General features: G+C 62.7%; 2 protein-coding genes across 9 annotated transcripts; one reads left to right on the top strand and one right to left on the bottom strand.

Annotated features, from left to right (window-relative positions):
• The first annotated feature begins 526 nt into the window (after positions 1–526).
• Positions 527–8,896, top strand: KLC3 (kinesin light chain 3). Of its 6 annotated transcripts, XM_036416452.2 has the most exons (14): positions 657–678; positions 911–929; positions 4,324–4,593; positions 4,953–5,183; positions 5,424–5,493; positions 5,811–6,030; positions 6,227–6,314; positions 6,396–6,497; positions 6,896–7,069; positions 7,819–7,909; positions 7,981–8,021; positions 8,112–8,218; positions 8,371–8,434; positions 8,702–8,896. In XM_036416452.2, exons 3-14 carry the CDS (start codon positions 4,336–4,338, stop codon positions 8,771–8,773), a joined length of 1,518 nt encoding a protein of 505 aa, XP_036272345.1. In that variant the 5' UTR covers positions 657–678; positions 911–929; positions 4,324–4,335; the 3' UTR covers positions 8,774–8,896. The 6 variants fall into 6 exon arrangements, 5 of the variants coding, with proteins under 5 accessions (XP_036272343.1, XP_036272345.1, XP_045429636.1 ...); XM_036416450.2 differs by lacking the exons at positions 657–678; positions 911–929 and adding an exon at positions 527–641 and having other exon boundaries at positions 4,328–4,593; XM_045573679.1 differs by lacking the exons at positions 657–678; positions 911–929 and adding an exon at positions 3,400–4,065 and having other exon boundaries at positions 4,328–4,593; positions 5,427–5,493.
• Positions 8,223–23,782, bottom strand: ERCC2 (ERCC excision repair 2, TFIIH core complex helicase subunit). 3 transcript variants are annotated; one of them, XM_045573678.1, is made up of 24 exons: positions 23,442–23,532; positions 23,262–23,361; positions 21,564–21,641; positions 21,432–21,494; positions 21,140–21,253; positions 18,959–19,075; positions 18,749–18,865; positions 18,335–18,458; positions 18,149–18,245; positions 17,891–18,024; positions 17,643–17,811; positions 16,357–16,475; positions 13,910–13,979; positions 13,758–13,827; positions 13,565–13,666; positions 12,320–12,383; positions 11,668–11,789; positions 10,487–10,579; positions 10,323–10,395; positions 10,061–10,131; positions 9,783–9,926; positions 9,526–9,669; positions 9,026–9,123; positions 8,223–8,364 (listed from the first exon to the last, which is right to left on the bottom strand). In XM_045573678.1, exons 1-23 carry the CDS (start codon positions 23,528–23,530, stop codon positions 9,031–9,033), a joined length of 2,367 nt encoding a protein of 788 aa, XP_045429634.1. In that variant the 5' UTR covers positions 23,531–23,532; the 3' UTR covers positions 8,223–8,364; positions 9,026–9,030. The 3 variants fall into 3 exon arrangements, with proteins under 3 accessions (XP_045429634.1, XP_036272320.1, XP_036272319.2); XM_036416427.2 differs by lacking the exons at positions 8,223–8,364; positions 23,442–23,532 and adding an exon at positions 23,684–23,782 and having other exon boundaries at positions 8,997–9,123; XM_036416426.2 differs by lacking the exon at positions 8,223–8,364 and having other exon boundaries at positions 8,997–9,123.
• Positions 23,783–24,050: the final 268 nt, after the last annotated feature.

Here is a 24,050-nt window from a genome sequence, read left to right as displayed (position 1 = left end):
GGAAGCGCGAGGCACAGGGTGGGTCAGTTACTTGCCGGAGACCCGCGCAGCCAAGTGCTGAGATGAGATTTGAACCCGGAGCCCAAAGTTTAGCCATTACGTTACATTGATGTGATACGTCACATGAAATAATTTTAGGCCCTGAAAAGTTTGTGGACCAGATCAGGACGGGAAATGAATGAGGTAGCGTTTTCGTGGGAGGCTGTCACTGAGAAGGAAGGCCCCTCGGAGGGAGGAAGCGGCCTTTGAGAAGAGACCAGGCAAACGGTGACAGGTTTGAGAAGAGCGGTCCGAGCTGGAGGCACAACCCAGGCAAAGGCGCAGCCGCCGAAACTGCAAGAGGCCATGGGCCTGGGCCCCAAAGTTTCCAAGACTCCGAGGTCTTGGAGTTCTAGCTCGCGAGGCCCCGTTTCCAGGCCGGACTCCTCCTCGGATTGACAGGCTCTGGAGGCTCCGCTGGGACTAAACTTTCCCCGGGCGGGGGCGGGGCCGGCCTCACCTGCGGGGCGGAGCTCCCGGCGGCCCCGCCCTCGGAGGCCCCGCCCCGCCCGGACGCCGCACGGCTGGGAGCCGCGGGGGTGCCGGCGGTCGGGACGCGGCGGGTGCAGCGCGCAGAGCGGGTCCGGAGCCGCCGCGCTCAGGTGGGCGCCGGGGTGCGGGGCGAGGGTGCCCGGGGCCGCGAGGATGGAGGCGGGGGCCGGGGGTGAGGGCCGGGCCTGGGCACCGCCGGGCCGCCGGCCTGGCAAAGGGGACCGGCCTGCGGGCCCCAGGACGCCCCCGCCCCGCCCTGGGGCTCCGCGAGCCCCGGAGGCCCCGCTGGGGCCGCGCCCCCTCCCCGTGCGCAGGTAAACAGGAGCGAGGGCGGGGCTTAGGAGCAGCGAGGGGGGGCCCAGTGACCGCTGCGGGGAAGCTGGGGTGCTCCGGGCTGGGCTGACTGGCCATGACAGCGACCTCTTGCCAGCGAGCATACGGAACTAGCACAGCGTGTGCGTGTGTATGAGCGATGGAGCAGGAAGCACAGGTGTGTGTGATGGTGCGGGGAGCTCAGGTGTGTGTGATGGTGTGTGTGATGGTGCAGGGAGCCCAGGTGTGTGTGATGGTGTGTGTGATGGTGCAGGAAGCCCGGGTGTGAGTGATGGTGCGGGAAGCCCAGGTGTGTGTGATGGTGTGTGTGATGGTGGAGGAGGTGCAGGTGTGTGTGATGGTGCAGGAAGCTCAGGTGTGTGTGATGGTGTGTGTGATGGTGCAGGAAGCCCGGGTGTGAGTGATGGTGCGGGAAGCTCAGGTGTGTGTGATGGTGCGGGGAGCTCAGGTGTGTGTGATGGTGTGTGTGATGGTGCAGGGAGCCCAGGTGTGTGTGATGGTGGAGGAGGTGCAGGTGTGTGTGATGGTGCAGGAAGCTCAGGTGTGTGTGATGGTGTGTGTGATGGTGCGGGGAGCTCAGGTGTGTGTGATGGTGTGTGTGATGGTGCAGGAAGCCCAGGTGTGTGTGAGGGTGCGGGAAGCCCAGGTGTGTGTGAGGGTGCGGGAAGCTCGGGTGTGTGTGATGGTGTGTGTGATGGTGCAGGGAGCTCAGGTGTGTGTGATGGTGTGTGTGATGTTGCAGGGAGCCCAGGTGTGTGTGATGGTGTGTGTGATGGTGCAAAAAGCCTGGGTGTGTGTGATGGTGCAGGAAGCCCAGGTGTGTGTGAGGGTGTGTGTGATGGTGCAGGAAGCCCAGGTGTGTGTGAGGGTGCGGGAAGCTCAGGTGTGTGCAGAGATGGGGTCAGGCTGTAGCTATGAGTGTATAAAGGGGTGATGAAGTTTGTGGCCTTGGGAGGGCGTGGAAAGCAATTAGCGGCGTGGAAATGTGGGCTGCCTCTGATTGTGTGTGTGTGCATGTGTGTCGCTGTGTGTATGTTGAACTGTTCACAGAATGAAGTGTGAGTGTGATCCAGAGGCTGCATGGCTGTGAGACGGGAGTGGCAGGGAGGTGTGACTACCACTGTCAGCTGTGTGCTGATGCACCCGGGCTGAGCAGGGAAGGGGAGTTCGCTGCCGGGGGACTGTGTGAGTGTGGGAGCCGGTGTGCGTGGCGGGAACAGCCCCTGTGCTGTGCGGCTGTGCGTTCGCTGCGGCTGTCACTGTGGTCGTCAGTCAGACGGTGGGTGGTGCAGCGAGGCAGTGCATGGAGCATCCAGCTTAGCTGCCTGAGACTGTGCGTGATGTTGTAGAAATCAGCAAGATTGTGTGCGTGCAGGTTGTGGTTGTCAAATGGCTCTCAGACTTGTGTGATTGTGTTTGACTCTGTGTGGGGCTTCTGTGTGAGCTGTGACACACACACACACACACACACACACACGTGGAAAGGGACTGACGTGCACAGACGTGTACGTTGGGGGGGATGAGAGTCTGCGGGCGGGGCTAGCAGCTGCCCTCCCTGCGGGTCTCAGGGTATGTGAATGGGAACTGGCGAGCAGGGCCGGGCGGCGGGGCGGCTCGGGGTGGGTGGACGGCGGTTGAGTGAAGTGTGTTCGGAAGCTGTGGCGCTGCCTCTGGTTGTCTCCTCAGCCGCCTGTGGCCTGGCACCCACTGTGGCAGCCTGAGTTCAGGGGCCATTTGCCTCAGGAGCCCATGTCCCCGCTGGCCCAGCCCAGCAAGGGGATGGGGGGTTTGGAGAAGGTGGGGAAGGTGGGGAGGGTCTGTCACCTGGGCGCACGTGTGCAGGGAGGAGGGCTGCTGGCGGGACTGAGTGTGGGCCTGTGTCCAGCTTAGGGGCCAGGAAACAGCCTGAATGTGAGACGCAGGATTTGGTTGTATTTTTGCGGGTGAGAAAATTTGTTTCTGTGTGTGTTGTGTGTTGGCTTTTATATCTGAGAGGAAAATACACCAGTGCTTTATTTCTGAGGGGGTGCATGTGTATGTTTGCCTGAGTTAGTATGTTGTATTTTGAAAGGAAAGAGTGGATGCCTGTGAGTGTGTTTATTGAGTTTTATTTTTTTAAATATATTTTATTGATTTTTTACAGAGAGGAAGGGAGAAGGATAGAGTTAGAAACATCGATGAGAGAGAAACATTGATCAGCCGGCTCTTGCGCACCCCCCACCAGAGATGCGCCCGCAACCAAGGCACATGCCCTTGACCGGAATCGAACCCGGGACCTTTCAGTCTGCAGACCGACGCTCTATCCACTGAGCCAAACCGGTTTTGGCTTGAATTTTATTTTTTAGAGGAGGAAGAGTGTGTCCAGAATGTGTTATATTTCTGAGAGAAGAATGTGTTATACTTTGTATTTCTTTTTATTTTATTTGTATTGATTTCAGAGAGAGAGAGACAGAGAGAGATATCAATGATGAGAATCATTGATTAGCTGCCTCCTGCACATCCCCCACCAGGGATCGAACCTGCAACCTGGGCATGTGCCCTTGACCAGAATCGAACCATAACCTCCTGCTTCATAGGTCGACGCTCAACCAGTGAGCCCCGCTGGCCGGGCTGTATTTCCAAGAATCCCTGCGGAGTGTGTGGGAGTTGTATTTCTGAGAGGGGAGTGTGAGTGTGTGTGTGTGTGTGTGTGTGTGTGTGAGGGCTCCAGAGGCACCACCAGCTGTGCATTGGCTTTGTCCCCCACCTACAACCACACGAAGCCCCACGTGTTATGATCTGGGCCTCAGACCCTCAGCTATCACATGGCCAGCGACATCCGTGGGCCACGCCTGTCACATGTGTCCCAACACGCCTTGGGCTGGCTGGGCCTGCCTGCAGTGGAGGGCGGACGCCTGTTCTCTCCGGGTCTGTCGGCTCTTCAGGGCCCGGGAGCCCACACCGGGGTGCCCCTCGCCGACCCCCATCTAGAGGCACCTCTGCTTCCCGCACCCCGGCCCCCGGCCCTCGCCTCCCGCCCTGCCTCCCGGCCCCAGCGGTCTGACTGGTTCGCAACAAAAACACCCTGAGAATGAGCTCACGGTGAGGCTGCCGCCTCCACACACCCCGCCCCACGCCCAGCGAGGAGGGCGCCTCCCGTCCCGGTCACACAGGGGCGGCCGGGCCGGGGCCCCGGGGCCGCGGGGAGCTGAGGGCCGCCAGGTGAGCCGGCCGTGGGAGGCCCCGCACGGGCATTGCCCTCTCTGGGCCCGTCCTCCGTGGGGTGCTGGCGTTGTGCTCGGCCCGAGGACAGCAGAGGGAGCCTAGAATGTTCCCGGCTGCGGGCTGGCCGGGATGGGTGTGGACCAGGTGCTGGCGGGAAGCAGGAGGCTACGAGGCAGAGGGCTGGTGGGATGGCTCCAAAGGGAGGCAGCTGGGAGGGGCCCGGCCTCGGCCGTGACGCCCCACTCCCGCTGCCCCCCAGGAGCAGCCATGTCCGTGCAGGTGGCAGCCCCCGGCGGCGTGGGGCTGGGCCCCGAGCGCCTGAGCCCCGAGGAGCTGGTGCGGCAGACGCGGCAGGTGGTGCAGGGGCTGGAGGCCCTCCGGGCGGAGCACCGGGGCCTGGCCGGCCAGCTGGCGGAGGCCCTGGCGGGCCCGGGCCCGGGCGCCGGCCCCGAGCTGCTGGAGGAGAAGCAGCAGGTGGTCAGCCACTCGCTGGAAGCCATCGAGCTGGGGCTGGGCGAAGCGCAGGTACGCGGGGTCCAGCTGGGGGTGGGGGTCGGGGGTCGGACCTGCGGGGAGGAGGGTCCACATGTGCGGGGGGTGAAGCCTGGGGCAGGTGAGACCTGGGGGAGCCAGGGTGGAGAAGGGGGTTCTAGGCCAGAGATGGGGTACCTGGGCCCTTGGGTGTGAGTCTCCCTGAACCTTCACAGCACTGTGGTCTGGGACGCTTGGGGGTCCCTGGGTGGGACGTGCAGTCCTCGGGCATCTGGTGCCTGGGTGTGCCCCTGGGTCACCCGGAGGGCTCTCTGCAGAATCGGGGTGGGGGGTCCCGCCTGGGGGTGTCTGGCGGGTAGGCCCGGCCCTGACTCCCGCCCCCGCCCCCGCAGGTGCTGTTGGCCCTGTCGGCGCACGTGGGCGCGCTGGAGGCCGAGAAGCAGCGGCTGCGGGCGCAGGCCCGGCGGCTGGCGCAGGAGAACGCGTGGCTGCGGGAGGAGCTGGAGGAGACGCAGCGGCGGCTGCAGGCCAGCGAGGAGGCCGTGGCGCAGCTGGAGGAGGAGAAGGGGCACCTGGAGTTCCTGGGGCAGCTGCGCCAGTACGACCCGCCGGCCGACAGCCAGGTGCGGGCCGGCCTCCGCAGACCCCCTGGCTCCCCGTCCCCCGCGCAGCCCGGTGTCCTGGGCCCTCAGAGACGCCCCCCAACCCCCACCCCCGACTTCCGCAGAGGCCTCAGCTGTCCCTGCAGACCCTCCCCGGGCCCTCAGGGTGTCCTGGCCACCGCCTGCCGCACCCCTGGGGCTCAGGACTAAATCTCAAACTAAATCCAGCCCTGTGACCCCCCTCCCCCGTCCTCCCCACAGCAGCCCGAGGCCCCCCACCGCCGAGACAGCCTGGGCTCCCTGTTCCCCAGCGAGGAGGAGGCGAGGAGAGGTGCGTGGGGGCCGCCCGACTGGGAGCTCAGCCATGGCGGGCGGGAGGCTGGGCGGGGAGGGATGCTGCACCCCAGGCCTCTGACAAGGGCCGGGGCCAGGCAGGGGGTGGGGAGGCCGGAGCAGGAGGCTGGGGGTGACTGTGCGGTGAGGCTGGGCGCTGAGACCAGGCAGGTTCACATCCCAGGGGCCTGGGACCCCGACCCCAGGGGGCACCCATGGCCCGGGGGCGGGGGCAGCCGCAGCCCTGGGGTGGGGCGGGCCCCTCGGGGGAGGCCGAGGGGACAGGAGGCCTGAGACGAGGTACCGGCCCCCCAGGGCCGGAGGCGGCGGGGGCCGCGGCGGCCCAGCAGGGCGGCTACGAGATCCCGGCCCGGCTGCGGACCCTGCACAACCTGGTGATCCAGTACGCGGGCCAGGGCCGCTACGAGGTGGCCGTGCCGCTGTGCCGCCAGGCGCTGGAGGACCTGGAGCGGAGCTCCGGCCACTGCCACCCCGACGTGGCCACCATGCTCAACATCCTGGCGCTGGTGTACCGGTGAGCGCCGCCGTGCCGGGAGGCTGCAGGCGGGGACCGGGCGGGGGGCGGTCCCTGGGGTGGCCAGAGGCTGGGCAGTGCCTGGAGGTGCTAGACTCGGTGTGGGGAGACCTGGAAGGGACCCCAAAGGGTGCCACTTCAGCCTGGCTCCTGGGACCCCTGCCTGGCTGACCCCCATCCTGGCGCCGCCCCACAGGGACCAGAACAAGTACAAGGAAGCCACGGACCTCCTCCATGACGCCCTGCAGATCCGGGAGCAGACGCTGGGCCCCGAGCACCCTGCAGTGCGTAGGGTCCGAGGGAGGAAGGGAGGGCCGGGCTGTGCCTGCGTCTGCCTCCTCCTGACCTGCCTCCTGGTCCCGCAGGTGGCGGCCACGCTGAACAACCTGGCCGTCCTGTACGGGAAGCGCGGGCGGTACCGGGAGGCGGAGCCCCTGTGCCAGCGCGCCCTGGAGATCCGCGAGAAGGTGCTGCCCTGCCCGGCCGAGGCCCCTCCCGTCTGATCCCGAAATGTCCAGTTCTGATGCTCTGTGACCCCAACCTCTTAGGCCCTTCTCCCTGGGTGTTGTGAGCACCATTTCCAGGAGCCACCATACTTGACCTGCCCTGCCCTGCCCTCCATTTGACCTTGACCTCTCCTAACTCACCTCACACGCCCCAACCTGGTACAACCCCCTCCTCGATGTAATCATTTGCATCCCAAGGTCAAAGGTGGTTTCTGGACCACCGTGACCTCTGACCTGATGAAGCTCCCGTTTGGTGTAACTTCTGCCCAACCCCATGCAATTCTCCACTTTGGCCCTGTAACCCCCACTCATGACCCGGTTTCGGCCATCGTGCAGCCTCCGACCCCGATGACCCCTAGGTCCTGGGCGCCGACCACCCGGACGTGGCCAAGCAGCTCAACAACCTGGCGCTGCTGTGCCAGAACCAGGGCAAGTTCGAGGAGGTGGAGCGGCACTTCGCCCGGGCCCTGGGCATCTACCAGGCCCTGGGCGGGCCCCACGACCCCAACGTGGCCAAGACCAAGAACAACCTGGTGAGGCCGCTCGGGGGAGGCGCCCGGCCTCGGGGCCCCTCTGAAGGCAGTGAGGAGGGGCTCCCCGGTCTCCCTCGGGCCCTGCCGGCCTCGGGGCCCCTCTGAAGGCAGTGAGGAGGGGCTCCCCGGTCTCCCGCCGGCCCTGCCGGGGCGAGGCCGCGGGAGCAGCAGGAGGCGCAGGGGCCGGTGGCCGGGGCGCGGCCCAGGGAAAGGAGCCGGGGGCCAGCCGGGAGGGATGCAGCGTCAGGCGTTTACTGAGCTCTAGGTCCCCTCAGTGCCTTCCCTGTACCGTCCATCCGTTGCTGCTTGTTAACCTTCACCCGAGGACATTTTTTCCATTGATTTTTTTATCTTTATTTAGAGAGTGGAAAGGAGGAAGGGCAGGGGGGGAAGGAAAGATCAGTGTGAGACTTGGACTGGTTGCCTCCTGGGACTAGGGATCAAATCTGCAACACAAGCATGTGCCCTTCACCGAGAACTGAACCCGGGACCTTTTGGTGCACGGCCTGGCGCTCTAACCACTGAGCTCACCAGCCAGGGCCAGACCACCCATTTCTCAAAGGACCCTGGGCGGTAGGTGTTCTGTGGCCCCCATTTTGCAGATGAGGAAACAGAGGCACAAAGTAGAGCAGGGACAGGCTGAGCCAGGAGGCCCCCTGCCCTGGTCCCTGAGGCAGGAAGTGGTGGGGCTGTGGGCGAGGTCTGGGTGGGAATATCGGGGTGAGCTCAGCCGGCTCCGCCCCCCGCAGGCCTCAGCCTACCTGAAACAGAACAAGTTCCAGCAGGCGGAGGAGCTGTACAAGGAAATCCTCAGCACGGAGGACCTGCCCGCCCCGCTCGGTGAGCCCCCGGCCCTCCTCCCCCCAGGGGCTTCTCGGTGTCCCCACCACAACGCCCCGTCTGTCCCCCAGGAGCCCCCGGCACAGGCAGAGCTGGTGACGTGGAACAACAGGTGAGGCCGGCTTAGCTTCCGCTCCCGGTGGGGGGGGGGGGGCGGCTGACGGGATGTGGGGCTGACGTGTGCCGGACGCCCGCCCCCCAGACCCTTCGCCGGAGCAGCTCCTTCTCCAAGCTCCGGGAGTCCATCCGGCGTGGCAGCGAGAAGCTGGTCTCCCGCCTCCGAGGCGAGGGGGCGGCGGGAGCAGCCGGGTGAGTGTTGGATCAGGTCAGTGACGAGCCCCCTGTCCTGCTCAGGAACCTTCCAGGGCTCCCACCTCCCCTGTGACAGTCAAACCCGGGGCTGGACAGGCCCTCCCAGGGCGGGAGCCAGGCCCTCCCGCACTCACTGGCTCCCTCTGCAGGATGAAGAGAGCAGTGTCCCTCAGCACGCTGCACGTGGGAGCTGCCAGGGCTCCCGGGGCCCAGGTGAGGGGGGCAGGGCACCTGGTCAGGGATGTGTGTGTGGGGGCCATCTGACAGGCCAGGGGCGGGAGGACACAGGCTGGTGGGTGGGAATGGACCAGAGGACAGAATGGATGATGGCTTTACTTGGGGGTCAGGTAGGGGGTGGACATGAGAAGAAGGCACAGTACAGCCGGCAGGCAGTGGACAGCCAGCAGGCAAGGGGCTCTAGTGCAGCTGGACCCGGTGTCCAGCCCTCGCCCACCCTCAGCACCCCTGTGCCTTCCCCAGTTCCCCCACCGGCACCTGAGTGAGGCCTCTCGGACCCTCAGCGCCAGCACCCAGGACCTGGGCCCCCGCTGAAGTCCACAGGATGTGCGCCTGCAGCTCCCTCGAGGGGGGGGCGGGGGTCCTTTCACCCCCTGGGACACCCCGTGTATGGGCTGCCCTCTCCTCTGCTATTAAAGGCTGTCGATCTGGCCGCCAGGAATGTCTGCGTGAGGTCTCCTTCCTGCACAGACTGTCCTGTGCCTCCAGAGGCCCCGCCAAGCCCCTGGGACGCGGGGCCAGGGAACACGCGAGTCGCCAGGAACGCCTTTTATGGCCCTGCCCCACCTCCGCTACAGCTGCTGGGCGATCTGCTCGATCCTCCGCAGCGTCTCCTCGGACTGCAGCTGCTCCAGGCTCAGCAGGGACAGGCCCAGCTGGTCCTCCTGCGGGCGCGGACGGGAGGGTGAGGCCGGGCTGGGGACAGGGCTGACCTCCCCACGCGCCCACGAGGAGACGGGAGGCCCACGGGGCACGGGACCGCGCGCTGGGATTCGGAAACGGCCATGGGTGCAGAGCCCGCTATCCCGGCCGACAGCACAGGCCGGGAGGCGGAGGCGGCCAGGCGGCCGTGCCCAGGCGAGGCTCCGCCTGCTGCTCGCCCCCGTGCTCTCGCCCTCCTCCTTGGGGCTCACGCACCAGCTCGTCTACCATAGACACACGCTGGCGGCTGTGGCCCTGGCCTCCCACCAGTTCCCAGGCTGGCGTGTGGGGCACACAAGCCGCCCTTTGTCCCGGGCGGGCGGGGAGGGCGTGGGCGCTGCGGGCAGCGGGCGGGCCCGGCTCACCCTGTGGAACGGCTGCGCCATCTGCCTCAGGAAGTACTTGGCCACCTGGACGCCCTCGTCCACCGTCAGGTTGAGGTTGGCGTCGGTGAGGTGCTCCTGGATCCAGCGGGGCAGCTTCCCGCGCTTGTCCGCCCGGGCAAACCGCTGAGCGGGAGGCGGAGGGAAGGTGTCAGGACAGGGGCGGGGCTGGGGCTACCCGCCAGCCGGCCCCATCGGGACGGCGAGGGGAGCCGCCGGGCTGGGCGGCCCGGCCCCACCTTGTCGGCGAAGACCATGAGGCCGTAGTCGGTCTTGCCCCTGATGGCCCGGCCCACGCACTGGGCCGCGTGGCGCATGGCGTCGAAGGTGAGGAAGTCGTTCTCTCGGATCTGGAACTGGTCCCGCAGGTACTCCAGCCGCGCCTGGGGAGGAGGGAGGGGGGAGGGGGGAGGTGGGGCGGGCCCTCACGCCTGCCCCTCTGCATCAGCCCCTTCGCCGTGCCCATCCTGGGGGAGCACCCAGAGGCCCTGACCCCCTGCCACCCCGCACGGCTCACCTTGAGGATGCGGCTCTGCGTGTAGACGTAGGGGACGCCGAACATGATGACGGCCCGCCCGAAGTGGTGCACTGTGTGGGCGGCAGCGAGGGGTCACCCCGAGGCCAGGAGAGCCACCCTCACGCAGCCCGGGAGTGGGAGGAGAGGGGGTGCTCCAGGGCCCCACCGGGGACGGAGGGAAGGGGGCCGGGCGTCCCCTGGGGAGCAGGAACGGCCAGAGCCCAGGGAGGCCGTGGTGAAGAGGAGAGCCCAGTCCACTCACCAAAGTCGATTCCCTCGGACACTTTGCCTCGAGCCACTGAGAGCAGGATGGCCCCGCGGCCGTTCTCGCAGGCCTGCGGGGGAGGCAAGACAGGGGTGCGGCCCTCAGAGCTGTCCCCCCACCCCCCAGCCGCTTTCAGCTCCCCTCCCCCGGCCCAGCCGCACCTCCTGGTACTTCTCCAGGGCCACGCTGGTCTCTGCCCCGTCTTGGGTCTCAATGAAGAGCAGCTTGTTCCTCTGGATGTTCTCGAGGATGCCCTGCAGGACAGGCGGTCAGTGTGGCCGCAGGAGGCCCGCTCTGCAGACCACGTCTCTCCCCAGAGACCCCTATGGAGGGCGGCGGCTCTGCAGCCGCCTCTTGCAGGAAGCCTGTGGTCCTGGCAGGGAACCGCCCCCACACCCGACTTGGAACCATGGGGCAGGCGTGTGGCCCAGCCAGCCAGCCGGGACCTCCCCGCCCGGCGCTGCCTGGAGACAAGATTTCATATGTGACACCGTCATAGAGAGTGTGGCCAGGACAGACAGAGACAATGGGGACAGGACCCCCCACAGATGGTCCCTGTGACCCTCCCTCAGCGGGAGGAGCCGGAGCAGCCGGATTTCCATTTGGGAAAAGGGCACCTTGGCCCGGCCTCACACCGAGAGGAGCAGAGGTGCCCACAGACTCGTGAAAGCTAAAGCCACGGCTTGCTTAGGGGACGCGGGACTGCGGCTCCCGGGCAGCACAGATGTCACAGGACACAGCGGCCTCAGGAGGCGGGGCTGGGGGCCACGGGCCCTCCCCGAGAGGAAAGGGCCTGAGGACAAAACCAAGGTCTTGGCCACGAGTGGGTGAGCCCCCCCGCACTCCCTGGAGAGGGGATTAACGTTCACCATCTCACCCCGCTGAGCTGGCCATGGGCGCTCGGAAGCAGAGGACAGAGCAGCCCTGCCCTCCTGCATCCTGCACCCCCAGTCCCGGTCCCATTTCCAGAATGCCGTGACCTGCCCACTCGCCCAGGGCACTCCCTGCCCGAGTGTCTGTCCAGCCTTAGTTCTCCAGAACCTTCCTCTTACAGCACAGCACCCAGCGAGTCTTGGCTGCTACCAGGTCAAGCCATATGCGCTGGGGGCACAGGCATGGTGTCACCCCAAAAAGCAGCACGGGAACCACGAACAGGGCGGCCTTTGAGGGCCCAGAGGCTGTAATGCTGGTTCTTAGCCTGGAGGAGGGGGAAGGGCCTCGGGTACCCACTATTGGTTCTTTAAACTATTTCTGTGTCCTGTGTCTCTCCTGCACCTGACCCAGCCGGGCAGAGCCAGGACTGAGGAGCCAGGGCCTTCCCGGGAGTGGGCGGCGGGCGTACCTGCTCGTACCAGGAGGCCACGGTGCTCTCCATGTACTGGTAGCTGGTGAAGAAGGCCACGATGCCGTCGGGGACCACGGCGGACATCTCCAGCAGGAGGTTCCCATAGTTCCGGATCACCGCTGCGGGGGTCAGAGGTTACCCCCTCGCTGGCCTGGGCCCCCTCCCCCTCCCTGTCAGCATGCCTGTCTAACGCCTGGTCTTGACCTTGGGGCTCACAGAAGCCCCAGGGAGCCTCTGTAGGGCTGTTCACACACACACTCCACCTCTCCTTGCAGGCCGGTGGGAGCACAGCACCCCCGTCCCCGCAGTTGGCCTGGCCTGTGACTGCCATGGCCAAGGAAAGGAGGGAAGAGCCGTGTGCCACTCCCAGGTGGGCACCTCTGTAGCCAGTGTGCCACTCACCACGGTCACCACGATCCCTCGTCACGTCTCACCACGGCCGTGACGCGCCCAGAGGCGGAGGCTCCCAGAGGCGACCTCGGGCGGCCCCCAGCGATCCCCAGGGCACGGGCCCGGGGCCAGGAGCAGCCTCTATGTGAAGCCACTTGGGCCTGGGAGTGTTTGTTACGGCAGCAAGACAGGCCACACTGACTGCTACCGCTCCCGTGGGAACCCAACCAGCCCGCCACCAGCTCCCGCGGGGGCCTACCCATGTCTTCCCGGGTCTCGAATTTGGAGCTGATGGCCACCTGGTCGTTGCCGCGGCCGATGATCTGAGGAGCGGGAGACGTCACAATGAGCGAAGCAGCAGCAGCCGCCCTGGCGTGGGGTCTGGCTGCAGCCAGTGCTGTCCTGAGCCTTCAGACTCGGTGTCCCTGCTCGGCTAACATTACCATGCTGCACAGAAAGGCTCCGAAGGCGCAGAAAAGGCGAGTTGTCCGCCCGAGGCCACGCGGCAAACAAGCAGCGGAGACGGAGCTGAGCTCACGTCTGCCCGCGCTCCCAGCCAGCACGCACACGCCAGCCGGGCGGTTCCGGGAGAACGCTTCTCACCGTGACCTTGACCGCCACTGCTGCTCCCCCCTGGCCCTCACAGAACCATGCTGCCTGCATGGCCGGTCGGGGAAAAACAGTTCCCACCGCCCAGCACTCCGGGAAGCCCAGACACTGAAGTCTGCACAAACAGCGGAGCGGAACCTGCCCAGCCAGACCCAAAGTCCTGACTGATCTCCCCTTTTGACTCTTTGAAAGGTTTCACTGCTGCCCAGCTGGTGTGGCTCAGTAGATTGAGCATCGTCCCATGCACCAAGAGGTCAGCGGTTCGATTCCCGATCAGGGCACATGCTCTGGTTGTGGGCTTTGTCCCCAGTGGGGGGCATTTGGGAGGCAGCGATCTGTTTATCTCTCATCAGTGTTTCTCTCTCTCCTCCTCTCTCTCTTAAAAACAAAACATTTTTAGAAATAAAATATTTCATTGCTGAAATAATCATGACTTTGACCAGAGGATGCTGCTCAGGCCTGTGGGTCTGACACAGCACAGATCTTGTTTCTAAAGTCAGGGAAATCCTCAATTCTCAAACACCCCGGCCCAAGAGCTTCAGATGAAGGACCCGGGTTCGTGCTGTGATGCCGTTTACAGAGGGCACGACTCAGAGCAGAAGGGTCACTTGCCAAGGTCACAGCCAGACAATGAACCAGGCAAAACCACGTTTTACGCCCACAGCTCACTCTCCCCTCCGCCGCCTTGGGAGGTCAGAGGAGGCATGCCCATTTCACAGATGAGAAAGCTGAGACTGGGAGAGCATGCCCGCAGGGAGTGCCCAGGTCTGTCTGCACCCAGACTCTGTGCCCTGAGCTGCAAAGCTCTCCTGCCTGATCAGAGGAGGGAGCAGACCGAGGAAAGACAGCCACTCGCTTCCATCTTCCCACCCGTCACCCACCCCTCTCCCAGTACCATGGGGCACAGGCAGACTCGGGCCAGGGTCATGGTGAAGGTTGCCATGGTGACAGGGTGGAAGTCCAGGATCTTGGGGTAGATGTCCAGTGGGGACAGCGTCTGTAGTGGGAACGACAGGAGGGATCTTAGCAGGACTGGGCAGAACCAGGAGCCCCCGAGGGGAGTGGGGGAGGACAGAGAAGGCCTTCACCCCAGACGTGATGATGACAGACTGGAAGCGCTCGAAGACGGGTTTGATGGCCAGCGAGGCGTCCATGCAGCTGTGGGAAGCAGACGGGGGTGGTGAAGGCCAGGCCGGGGCGGGGCCCAGAGTCCATTCGGACCCTCTGGCTTGGGGCTCACCTGAAGTGCAGGATGGGGTTGGCAATGGTCGGGGTCCTGTCATCAAAGGGCTCGATGATGATGGTGAAACCTGCAGGAGGCGGTGAGAGTGCTGGGTGCCAGTGATGACCACGCCCACTCGCCAGTCCCCACCCCCATGGTGAATGGGCCAGCCACCCGAGTCCAAATACACCCAGCCTGCCGCTGTGCTCAGAACCAACACCTGCAGCCAGGGGGTCCTCCCCCTCGCCTCCGTCTGACCACCAGGAGGCTGGCAGCTCTGCTCCGATGTCCATCTGCCATCTGCCCCCCTTGTTCCCCACCAGTCCTCCCTGAACCCCGGTGGTGGCCTCCCTCGCTGGGCTCGCAGGTCCCACCCGTTGTGCTGGGGACACAGCAGAGGCCAGGACAGCTCCGGCCCTGCCCTCTCAGGGCTCACAGCTCAGTGACGGGGACACAGACCTGTCCCAAGACAATGACCCCCCGAGAGGCAGCGCTGGGACGAAGAGCCCCGAAGAGGAGGCCGGGCCAGCCTGGAAGGCAGAGGGCTGCGCGGAGAAAGGACATCCTGCTGAGCCGGGATCGAGAGGAGGAGGTGGTGTCTGGGGCTGAGGGGAGGGGGAGGGTGTTCCAGGTAAAAGAAAGTGAGGTGAGGCCTGGCCGGTGTGGCTCAGTGGTGGAGCACTGATCCACGAACCAGAAGGACAAGGTTCAATTCCCAGTCAGGGTTTTGCCCCAGTAGGGGGCGTGCAGAGGCAGCTAATCAATGATTCTCTCTCATCATTGATGTTTCCATCCCTTTCTCCCCCTTCCTTCCTCTCTGAAATCAGTAAAGAACAAACAAAAGCAGCACGTATTAAGAAAGTGAGGTGTAGCCGAAACCGGTTTGGCTCAATGGATAGAGCGTCGGTCTGCGGACTGAAGGGTCCCGGGTTCGATTCCGGTCAAGGGCATGTACGTTGGTTGCGGGCACATCCCCAGTGGGGGAGGGTGCAGGAGGCAACTGGTCGATGTTTCTCATCGATGTTTCTAGCTTTCTATCCTTCTCCCTTCCTCTCTGTAAAAAATCAATTAAAAAAAAAAAAAATATATATATATATATATATATATTTCTTTTAAAAGAAGTGAGGTGTAGCAGGAGGTTTGACTCAGTGGATAGAGCGTCGGTTTGTGGACTGAAAGGTCCCAGGTTCGATTCCGATCAAGGGCATGTACATTAGTTGCAGGCACATCCCCAGTAGGGAGTATGCAGGAGGCAGCTGATGGATGACTCTCTCTCATCGATATTTCTAACTCTCTATCTCTCTCCCTTCCTCTCTGTACAAAATCAATAAAATCTATTAAAAAAAAAAAAAAAAAAAAAGAGAGAGAGAGAAGTGAGGTGTCGGCAGATGGGAGGAGAGGAGGAAGGCAGCATGGAATCTTCAGTGGGATTGCTTCCGATGGGCCCTGGGTGGGGGACGGCCCAACTCCCGAGCCCAGCTCTGTCCTCCGCAGGCCGGGCCCCGTCCGGCAGCCTGACCTGGTTTCCGGACAGAGGAGTGATCCCCGGGGGCCAGCCTGGGCCTGGGCCGGTTTAACGCGGAGGAAGCGGGGTGCTGACTGACAAAGGAGGAAGGAGGGTGCTGACTGACAAAGGAGGAAGGGGGGATGCTGACTGACAAAGGAGGAAGGGGGGTGCTGACTGACAGAGGAGGAAGGGGGGTGCTGACTGACAAAGGAAGGGGGGTGCTGACTGACAAAGGAGGAGGGGGGGTGCTGACTGACAAAGGAGGAAGGGGGGTGCTGACTGACAAAGGAGGAAGGGGGGTGCTGACTGACAAAGGCGAGCGCCTCTGGGCACTTCCCCTCGCCGGCTGGAAATCTGAGCGTCCTCCTCAGCTCCTCCCCCGCGCTGCCCACACCCAGGCGCCCACACCCAGGCGCCAAGTCAGTCCTGGCCTCCTTACCTCCTCCTCCCCCCCCAACCCTCCCCCTCGTCCAGCCCTGGCCAGGCCCCGTCTATCCTGCCCCCAGCCCCTCGGAAAGCACACTTCTAAAGTGCAAACTGCCCCTGCCCCTCCCTTGCTCAGAATCTGCCACGGCCCCCAGTGCCAACAGGAACTCAACAACCAGGTCCTGCCCTGGCCGGTGAGGCGCAGTGGATAGAGCGTAAGCCTGTGGACTGATGGGTCCTGGGTTCAATTCGTCAGGGGCACATGCCCAGATTGCGGGCTCCATCCCCAGCAGGGGGCGTGCAGGAGGCAGCCCATCAATGGTTCTCATACCATCGACACTCCCCCCTTCTCCACTCTGAAAGCACAGAGCTGAGCAGGAGGCTCGCTCACTCAGCACTGTCGGACACTCCCCAGTGCCTCAAAGCCCAGCTCTACAAGCTCCCGAGGGTCCAAGTCCCACAGACAACCCCCGGCTCCACTGGGACCCGGGTTCCAGCTGCAGGGGCCCGGCGAGGCAGGAGGCGCACCTACCCTTGGCGTAGGTGCTGACCAGGGTGGCGAAGTTAGCCAGCAGCGTGAGCGGGGAGAAGTCGGCGAGGTCTGCGATCTCCAGGGTGTGCAGGAGGGAGCGGAGGCGCTCGGCGCAGAACCTGGCGGGGAGGCCAGATGGGGGAGGGGGAGGGGGAGGGACAGTCAGGACCTCTGCTCCTCCGCTGCCAGAATTCCCATCTCCACGGGCACAGAGAGAGAAGCCACACCCAGTCATGGGGTCCCGCGTCACACATGGGCACACAACCTCACACACAGGTTCTCAGTCAAAGTCGGAGATCCACAGCCACACCCAGAACCCCAGCCACGTGACTGCTGCTCGGCCACACGTCACACACGTGTACCCAGAACCTCATCCCGTCTCTGTCACACTCGGCCACGCTGCTGACACCCGGCACCACAGCCCCAGTGCTCACACGCTCGCAGTCTCACGTACGCTGTCACACTGACCCCCGGGCCTCAGGCTCTCTCCCTCGGGGACAGGCAGGTCACGGAGCAGGACCGCCTGGCTCCAGAGTTTGGAATCTGCTCCTGACTGTCATTTCTTCAAGTCTGCACCCCCTCCCACCCCAACTCCCGCTGGATCGGTGTGCCCTGCCCAGCCTCTCCATCCCGGCTTCTCAGCTGGTCTCTGTCTGGAGACGGTGTGTCTCCCACGAAGACGGTGAGCCCAGAGGGCAGGGCCAGCGCTCTCTGTCACCCCGTGTCCTCAGCACAAAACAGGTCTCGGGAACATGTGGGGGGTGCTGGGACCCCATCTCTGCCCTCACAAGCCTCCCTTCTGGGGGGAGCAGGCAAGGCCACACCAAGGGCTGCCCCACCCCTGAGAGGCAGAGCAGCCAGGGTCTCCGCGCCCCCAGGCCTGACTTTGGAGCCCTGCCTTCCTGCCAGATCCGTTCTCGCCCTCAGGCTGGGGGTGGGGGACGGTGAGAGGCACCGGAGGGGCCCAGGGGGCCTAGGGCCTTTCCTCCAAGCCCCCACCTGCCGGGTGGTGTCAGGAGCCCTCCTCAGGGCCTAGGGTGGAACTACCCCTTAGCTCTCCCGGGTGCCCTGCTGGCTCCTCGCCCGGCCCACCCTCTGCACAGTGTCCCCACCCAACGCCTCAGGAAAATCCTCCCATCAGGCCAGGCGGCCTGCCCAGCACAGGGGCCCTGGGACCCGCCTCTCACCCCGACAGGTGCGGGCGTGCGCCCTCGCCCCCCTCCCTTACATGCCGGACACGGGCTACATGGAGACCCCAGGCCGCGGGTGCAGGGCCGCGGGCGCACCTGAGGGGCTTGCGCTGGATGCACACGCGCTGGGCCAGGCCGCTCAGGAAGGCGGGGGGGCTCTCCTGCACCACGTGCTGCACGCGCAGCCGCCACTTGACGAACTCCAGCAGCCGCCGCAGGAAGCCCAGGAAGTGCTCGGCCGTGCGGATGGAGCCCGGCACCGCCTCTGCGGGGTGGGGCACGGGGTGAGCGGCCGCCCGCGGGGAGGGCCCGGGAGCGCCGAGCGGGCGGCGGCGGCAGCTCACCCTGCAGCACCTCGTCGGGCAGCACCGGGTTGGCCAGGTGGGCGTCCGTCTCCCGGGCGACACTGGCCTCGCGCAGCCCCTCCACCAGGCGGCGGTACTCGTCCCGCAGGCGCTGCTCGTCCGTCTCCTTGATCCTGCGGGGAGACGGGGGCAGGGAGAGGGGTGACGCCTCGGGGGACGTGGGACAGGGCTGGCGTCCCCGGAGCCGGGTCAGGAGGGGCCGGAGGGCAGGGGCAAGGCGGGCACGGGGTCCCCCACCTGAGCACTGTCTTCTGCAGGGTCTCCAGGTTGCCCTGGCATCTGTCCAGGGTCCGGCGGGTGAGGTTGACACTCATGGAGTCGATGCAGACATTGTCTGGAGGGGAAGAGGGGGAGGCCGGCTCAGGCGGGCAGGGGCTGGGTGGCACCGGAGGGGCTGGGATCACCCCCCGGCGCCCTCCTCACCAATGTTGTGGGCCTCGTCGAAGACCACAACGGCCTTGCGGGCCAGCTCCTTGGACACCAGGTCTGCGATCTTGGGGTCCAGGAGGTAGTGGTAGCTGTAAACCACCACGTTGGCGTGCAGGATCTGAGGGGGAGAGGGGGGCGGGGAGGGAGGGTTACGCCAAGCCTGCCTGCCACCCCAATCCCTGAACCAGGCTACCTCCCCCCCGACCCACACTACACGCCACCTCCTCGCAGGCCCAGAGGCGAGGCGAGGCCAGGCAAACAGGCCAGGCACAACAATAAGCAAGCTGACAGAGACAGACAGAGGCCCAGGCCCACAGGGAGTTACAGGCAGGCAGACAGGCCGTCAGATGGGCAGGCAGCCTGCACTCCTCACACATGCCCTCTGCCCACCCCTGCCAGCCTCCTCACCGAGTACCGGGCGAGGAAGTAGGGGCACCAGCCCTGGCGCCGCCCCACGGCCTTCAGGTCATCCAGGTTGTAGACGCCAGCAGGGAGGGGCACCTGGCGCCCGTGGATGTCAAACTCCTGGGGCAGAGCGAGAGGGGCCGGGGGTCAGAGGGGGCCCGCACAGGCTGCTGCCCGCCCGCCCGCCCGCCCTCCGCCCCGCCCGGCGGGCACCTCGTAAAAGCGGCAGTGCGGCAGGCTGGCGTCCCGCTGGTACTGCGCCCGCACGTAGGAGGCCGTGAGGCTGTGGCATTTCCCGTCCACATCCTTCCCAAAGCGCAGGGGTGTCACCTGGGGGGCAGGGCGGGTGTGCCCCTCAGCACCCACACAGGCTGAGGAGCCGACTCCCGGGACCTGGTCCCCCTCACCCCTGGGTGGGAAGCTGCTCTCTCAAGGGTGGAGCGAGGGGATTTTTGGAAAACTCACACCTCAACCTGCTTCAATAATAAACAGTTAAGACTCTTGGGAACTTACTGCAAACTGTTCCTCTAAAGTTATTACTTTGGAAACATTAAGCCCTGTATGCAATGGACAAGGAGACATTGTGACAGTGCGGGTGGACCTGCAGGGCATTACGCTGAGTGAATAAGTCACTCAGATGACCTCATTTATGTAGAGAATCTAAAAAAAAGAAAAAGAAAGAAAGAAAGAAAGAAAAAAGAAATAACCAAGCTCATAGAGAGAGAGATTGGTGCTGCCAGAGGTGGGCTTGGGATGGGCGAAATGGGCGCAAGTGGTCAAAAGGTACAAACTCCCAGTTAAAAGAAAAAGTCCTGGGGACGCACAGCGTGTGACTACAGTTTATACTATATGCATACTTGAAAGTTGCTAAGAGAATAGATCTTAGAAGTTCACATCAGACACAAAAAATTATAATATGTAAGGTGATGGACAGAAACTGGACTTATTGCGTAATCATTCCGAGATGTACACAAATATCAAATCATTATGTTGTACACCCAAAATGAGTACTATGTCCATTAAACTAAAAAAGCAAACCCGCACACCACGAAGCCTTGAAGATTCTTCAGTGTGTAGATTGAGGGTGACTGCTCCATCTTTTAAAGTGCAAACAACCAGGGCCTTGGCAGGTCTTAGGATTCCAAGAGGATCCGGTCACACGGCCTGACAGACTGCCGTGCCGCCCGGCTCTGTGCCCTCTGAGGCTCTGCTGGGGGCGGCTCACAGCCAGGGCTGCCTCTGCCCAACACAGAACCCCCTTCACCAACAGGAAGGCGTGAGGCTGCCGACCTGCCCTCCCGCTTTCCCACGTCAGCCGCCTCGGCCTGGGCTGCTCTCTCATTATCCTCCACCGTCTCTATTATTTCTGACATATTCTTACCAATAATTTTACAGAATATCTCTTCCACGAGTTACACGTAAAGTGCTGAGAACAATTTCTGGTGCAGTGAGCTCTGTGCCTTTATAACATAATTAAATAAAAATGAATATTCTACTTGTCATATATCTATTAATATCATGAAAATTTCTCATATTCTTCCTGCTCTTTGTACATGCTAAGGACTATACATACCTCATCTCACCCAATCTTATCAACTGTTTGAAACAGGTACTTATTTTACTTATTTAACAGAAAGGAAAAACTGAGGCCTAGACTCCAGGAATCACCTACGCAAAAGTACACAACTGCCTAGCCGGTGTGGCTCAGTGGTTGCACATCGACCCATGAACCAGGAGGTCACGGTTCAATTCCCTGTTAGGGCACATGCCCAGGTTGTGGGCTCAATCCCCTGTGTGGGCATGCAGGAGGCAGCCGATCAATGATTCTCATCTTGATGTATCTCTCTCTTTCTCTCTCTCTCTCTTTCCCTTCTTCTTGAAATCAATAAAAATATATTTTTTAAAAATTTACACAACTAGCCGAAACCGGTTTGGCTCAGTGGATAGAGCATGGGCCTCCGGACTGAAAGGTCCCAGGTTCGATTCAGGTCAAGGGCATGTACCTTGGTTGCAGGCACATTCCCAGTAGGGGGTGTGCAAGAGGCAACTGATCGATGATTCTCTCTCATTGATGTTTCTAACTCTCTATCCCTCTCTCCTCCTCTCTGTAAAAAATCAATAAAATATATTTTTTTAAAAATTTACACAACCAGTGCTCCAGAGCCAGGAACCCAGGCCTGCTGGACTCCAGGAAGTGCTTTTGTAACCTCTCCCAGGCTGGGGGGAGAGGAAAGGCGCCCCGAAAGAAGTGTGCTTGCCCTGGCCACGAGCAATGAGTTGACTTTGAAAAGTGAGAGGAGAATTGTGTGTGGCCCCTGCTGCCCTCCCGGAGAAACCCCTGGTGGATAAAGGTTCCTCGCCCCGGGCCTCGGCCAGGGGAGGCTGGGCACTCACCTCCGGGTGGATGCACAGGTTCTTCCGGGAGCTCAGCGCCAGCCCCAGGAACGGCAGCTTCTCACCCTCCTGCTTCTCGTAAAAGTTGAGCAGCTTCCGAAGCTCCTCAATCACCTGTGCCGGCCCAGGAGGCAGGGGACTGGGCCTCCCTGAAAGCGCAAGCCCCCTCCCAGCCAGGCCCCAGCCCCTTCCTCGGCTTCCCCAACACCCACCCCCAGCGGTGATGGCAACCCCCGGGGGGAGACCATGGGCCCAGGAAACGGGGGGAGCTCGGAGATGGGCCCCAGCTCACCTTCTCAATCTCGGGCACTGTCCTTGAGCAATAGATGAGTTTAGTCACCTCCAGAGGATACGCCTGCCGACGACAGTGGGCTCAGCCCCGGCCCCTCCCCCCTTCCCCTCCAAGGCCCAGAGGGTCACTTACCCGCTGATAGGCCATGATCAGGGCCAACAGGGACACTGTCTTCCCAGTTCCTGAGGGCATCTCCAGCACACCATGACCCTGCGCGTTGGGAGTGAGAGGAACAAGACACAGGCTCCCAGAACTTCAGGGGCATAAACCCTCGGAACGCCCCCTCCCCAATGATACCTCCATCTTGGAACAGCAGGACAACACAGCAGTGGAAAGCCTGGGCCCCAGGAGCAGTGGATTTGAACCCCATTTCTGCCACCTCTCTGTTGAGGGGTCCTTGGCAAGTGCCTTCACCTCTCTGGCCTCAGTAGCCTCATCTCTAAAATGGGTCTAGTCTAACTGGTCTGGCTCAGTGGATAGAGCGGACTGAAAGGTCCCAGGTTCGATTCCAGTCAAAGGCATGTACCTTGGTTGTGGGCACATCCCCATTAGGAGGTGCGCAGGAGGCAGCTGATAGATGTTTCTAGCTCTCTCTCCCTCTCCCTTACTCTCTGTAAAGAAAGTCAATAAAATATATCTTAAAAAATAAAATAAAATGGGCCTAATAAGCTCTATTGAGAAACCGTGGGCTAAACAATCAGCACAGTATCTGAATATAGTGATCTTTCTTTCTTTCTTTCTTTCTTTTTGTTTTTTAATGTTTTTTTATTGCCAAAACCGGTTTGGCTCAGTGGATAGAGCATCAGCCTGCAGAGTGAAAAGTCCCAGGTTTGATTCTGGTCAAGGGCATGTACCTTGGTTGCGGGCACATCCCCAGTGGGAAGTGTGCAGGAGGCAGCTGATCGATGTCCCTCTCATTGATGTTTCTAACTATCCCTCTCCCTTCTTCTCTGTAAAAAATCAATAAAGTATATTTTAAGAAACAAATAAATATGTTTTTTATTGATTTTAGAGAGAGGAAAGCACAGGGAGAAGCATCAATGAGAGAAACATGGATGGGCTGCTTCCTGCACGCCCCCTACTGGGGACCCAGCCACAACCAGGATGTGCCCTGACTGGGAATCGAACCAGCGACCAGGGCATGAGAGGGGGCTCAACCAGCGGAGCCACAGGCTAGGGAGAGCCTTTTTTTCTTTTAATTTAGCAAAACTTCCACCACTTACTGTGCACCTGGCTGTATTTCATTTCTTTTCTTTCTTTTTTTTTTTCTGGCAGTATTTCTAAGTGTCTTACATCAGGGTTTGCCATCTTGGGCTTTATTGACATTTGGGGGCGGGATAATACGTGGTCGGAGAGGGCTGCCCTGCGCACTCTAAGATGTTTATCAGCATCAATGGGCTTTACCTACCAGATGCCAGCAGCACCTCACTCCACCCATCTGCCACCCAGAAAGGTATCCGCATGTCCTCGGGGCGGGTGGGGGGTGTCAAAGACCCATCCCCAGTTGAGAACCGCTCCCTGACTTGGCCAATTCACCCATGTAGCCCTCTGAGGCAGGCGGTGTGGCTTACACCCATTTCGCGGGGGTGAAACCTACGGACCAGGGAGGTTAGGTGATTTTCCCAAAGGCACACAGTGGTGCAGCCAGGACTCCAACTCAGAGAGCCCACCCCAACGTCTACGCATCCCTAACCACGGGCAGCTCCGCCTCCCTGAGCCTCCGCTGCTGCATCGCTTTGGCTGAGGGGTCTGGGACCCCGGGCTTCCGTCTAGGCCTCCTGCGTCCCCGGGGCAGCCCCTCCGTCGGCGGGCGGCGCGGGCCCCACGCACCTTGGCGTCGAGCGTGCGCTTGAGCTCCAGCATGTAGGAGAACTGCTCCGGGTAGATGTAATCGTACGGGAAGTAGACCAGCAGCCCGTCCACGTTGAGCCTGGCGGCGGGGCTGTCCGGTTAGTTCCGTGTCCCCTCCGCCCCCCATCCGTCCCCGGTCGTCGGGCCGGAAGGGGTTACCTGCCGGGCGCGGCCCGTCGGGGCCCCCCGGACGTACGCCCCGTCCCCAGGAGCCTCCGGGTCTCCCCTCGCATCGCCTCGCTGCCCATCCCCGTAACCGCACCGTAGGTCCCCGAGTCTATCCCCACCTCACCCCCTCGGGCACCCCTGGCCCCGCAGCGGCTCCGAGCGCGCCCACCGGTCCCCCCATCTTCCAGGGCCCCGCTCCCGCCAGCGAGCCGCGAACCCCGGCCCCCTCTCACTTCATGGCGCCGGTCGCGGCTGGAAGCGGCGTCAGCCCGCCCCCCTCATGAATATTCAGTGAGGCAGGGCCCACGGGGCGTCCTCGAGGCGCCGCTCCACCTTCCTCACAACGCCATTGGCAGATCCCGCCCGTCACTCCGCTGGAGTGGAGCCAATCGGGATGATGCGCGTGCGCACGGCAATGCGGGGGCGGGCTCCCGAGAGAGGCCCGCGCCGCGGAGGGATCACCGAGGACCAAGAACAAAACAGGGAAGGAAGAGAACCGAGAGAATCGATCCCATTCATTAGGATTTGGTCTTCCGGCTTCTGCCCAGATTATCTGAGGAGCAGAGAGAGTCTAGGGGGAAATGATAGGGAAATTGGGGA

The sequence above is a fragment of the Pipistrellus kuhlii genome, unplaced genomic scaffold (assembly GCF_014108245.1).
Source record: "Pipistrellus kuhlii isolate mPipKuh1 unplaced genomic scaffold, mPipKuh1.p scaffold_m20_p_55, whole genome shotgun sequence".
In the NCBI taxonomy this organism is placed as follows: Eukaryota; Metazoa; Chordata; class Mammalia; order Chiroptera; family Vespertilionidae; genus Pipistrellus; species Pipistrellus kuhlii.
This window is presented reverse-complemented; position numbering and strand designations above follow the sequence as displayed.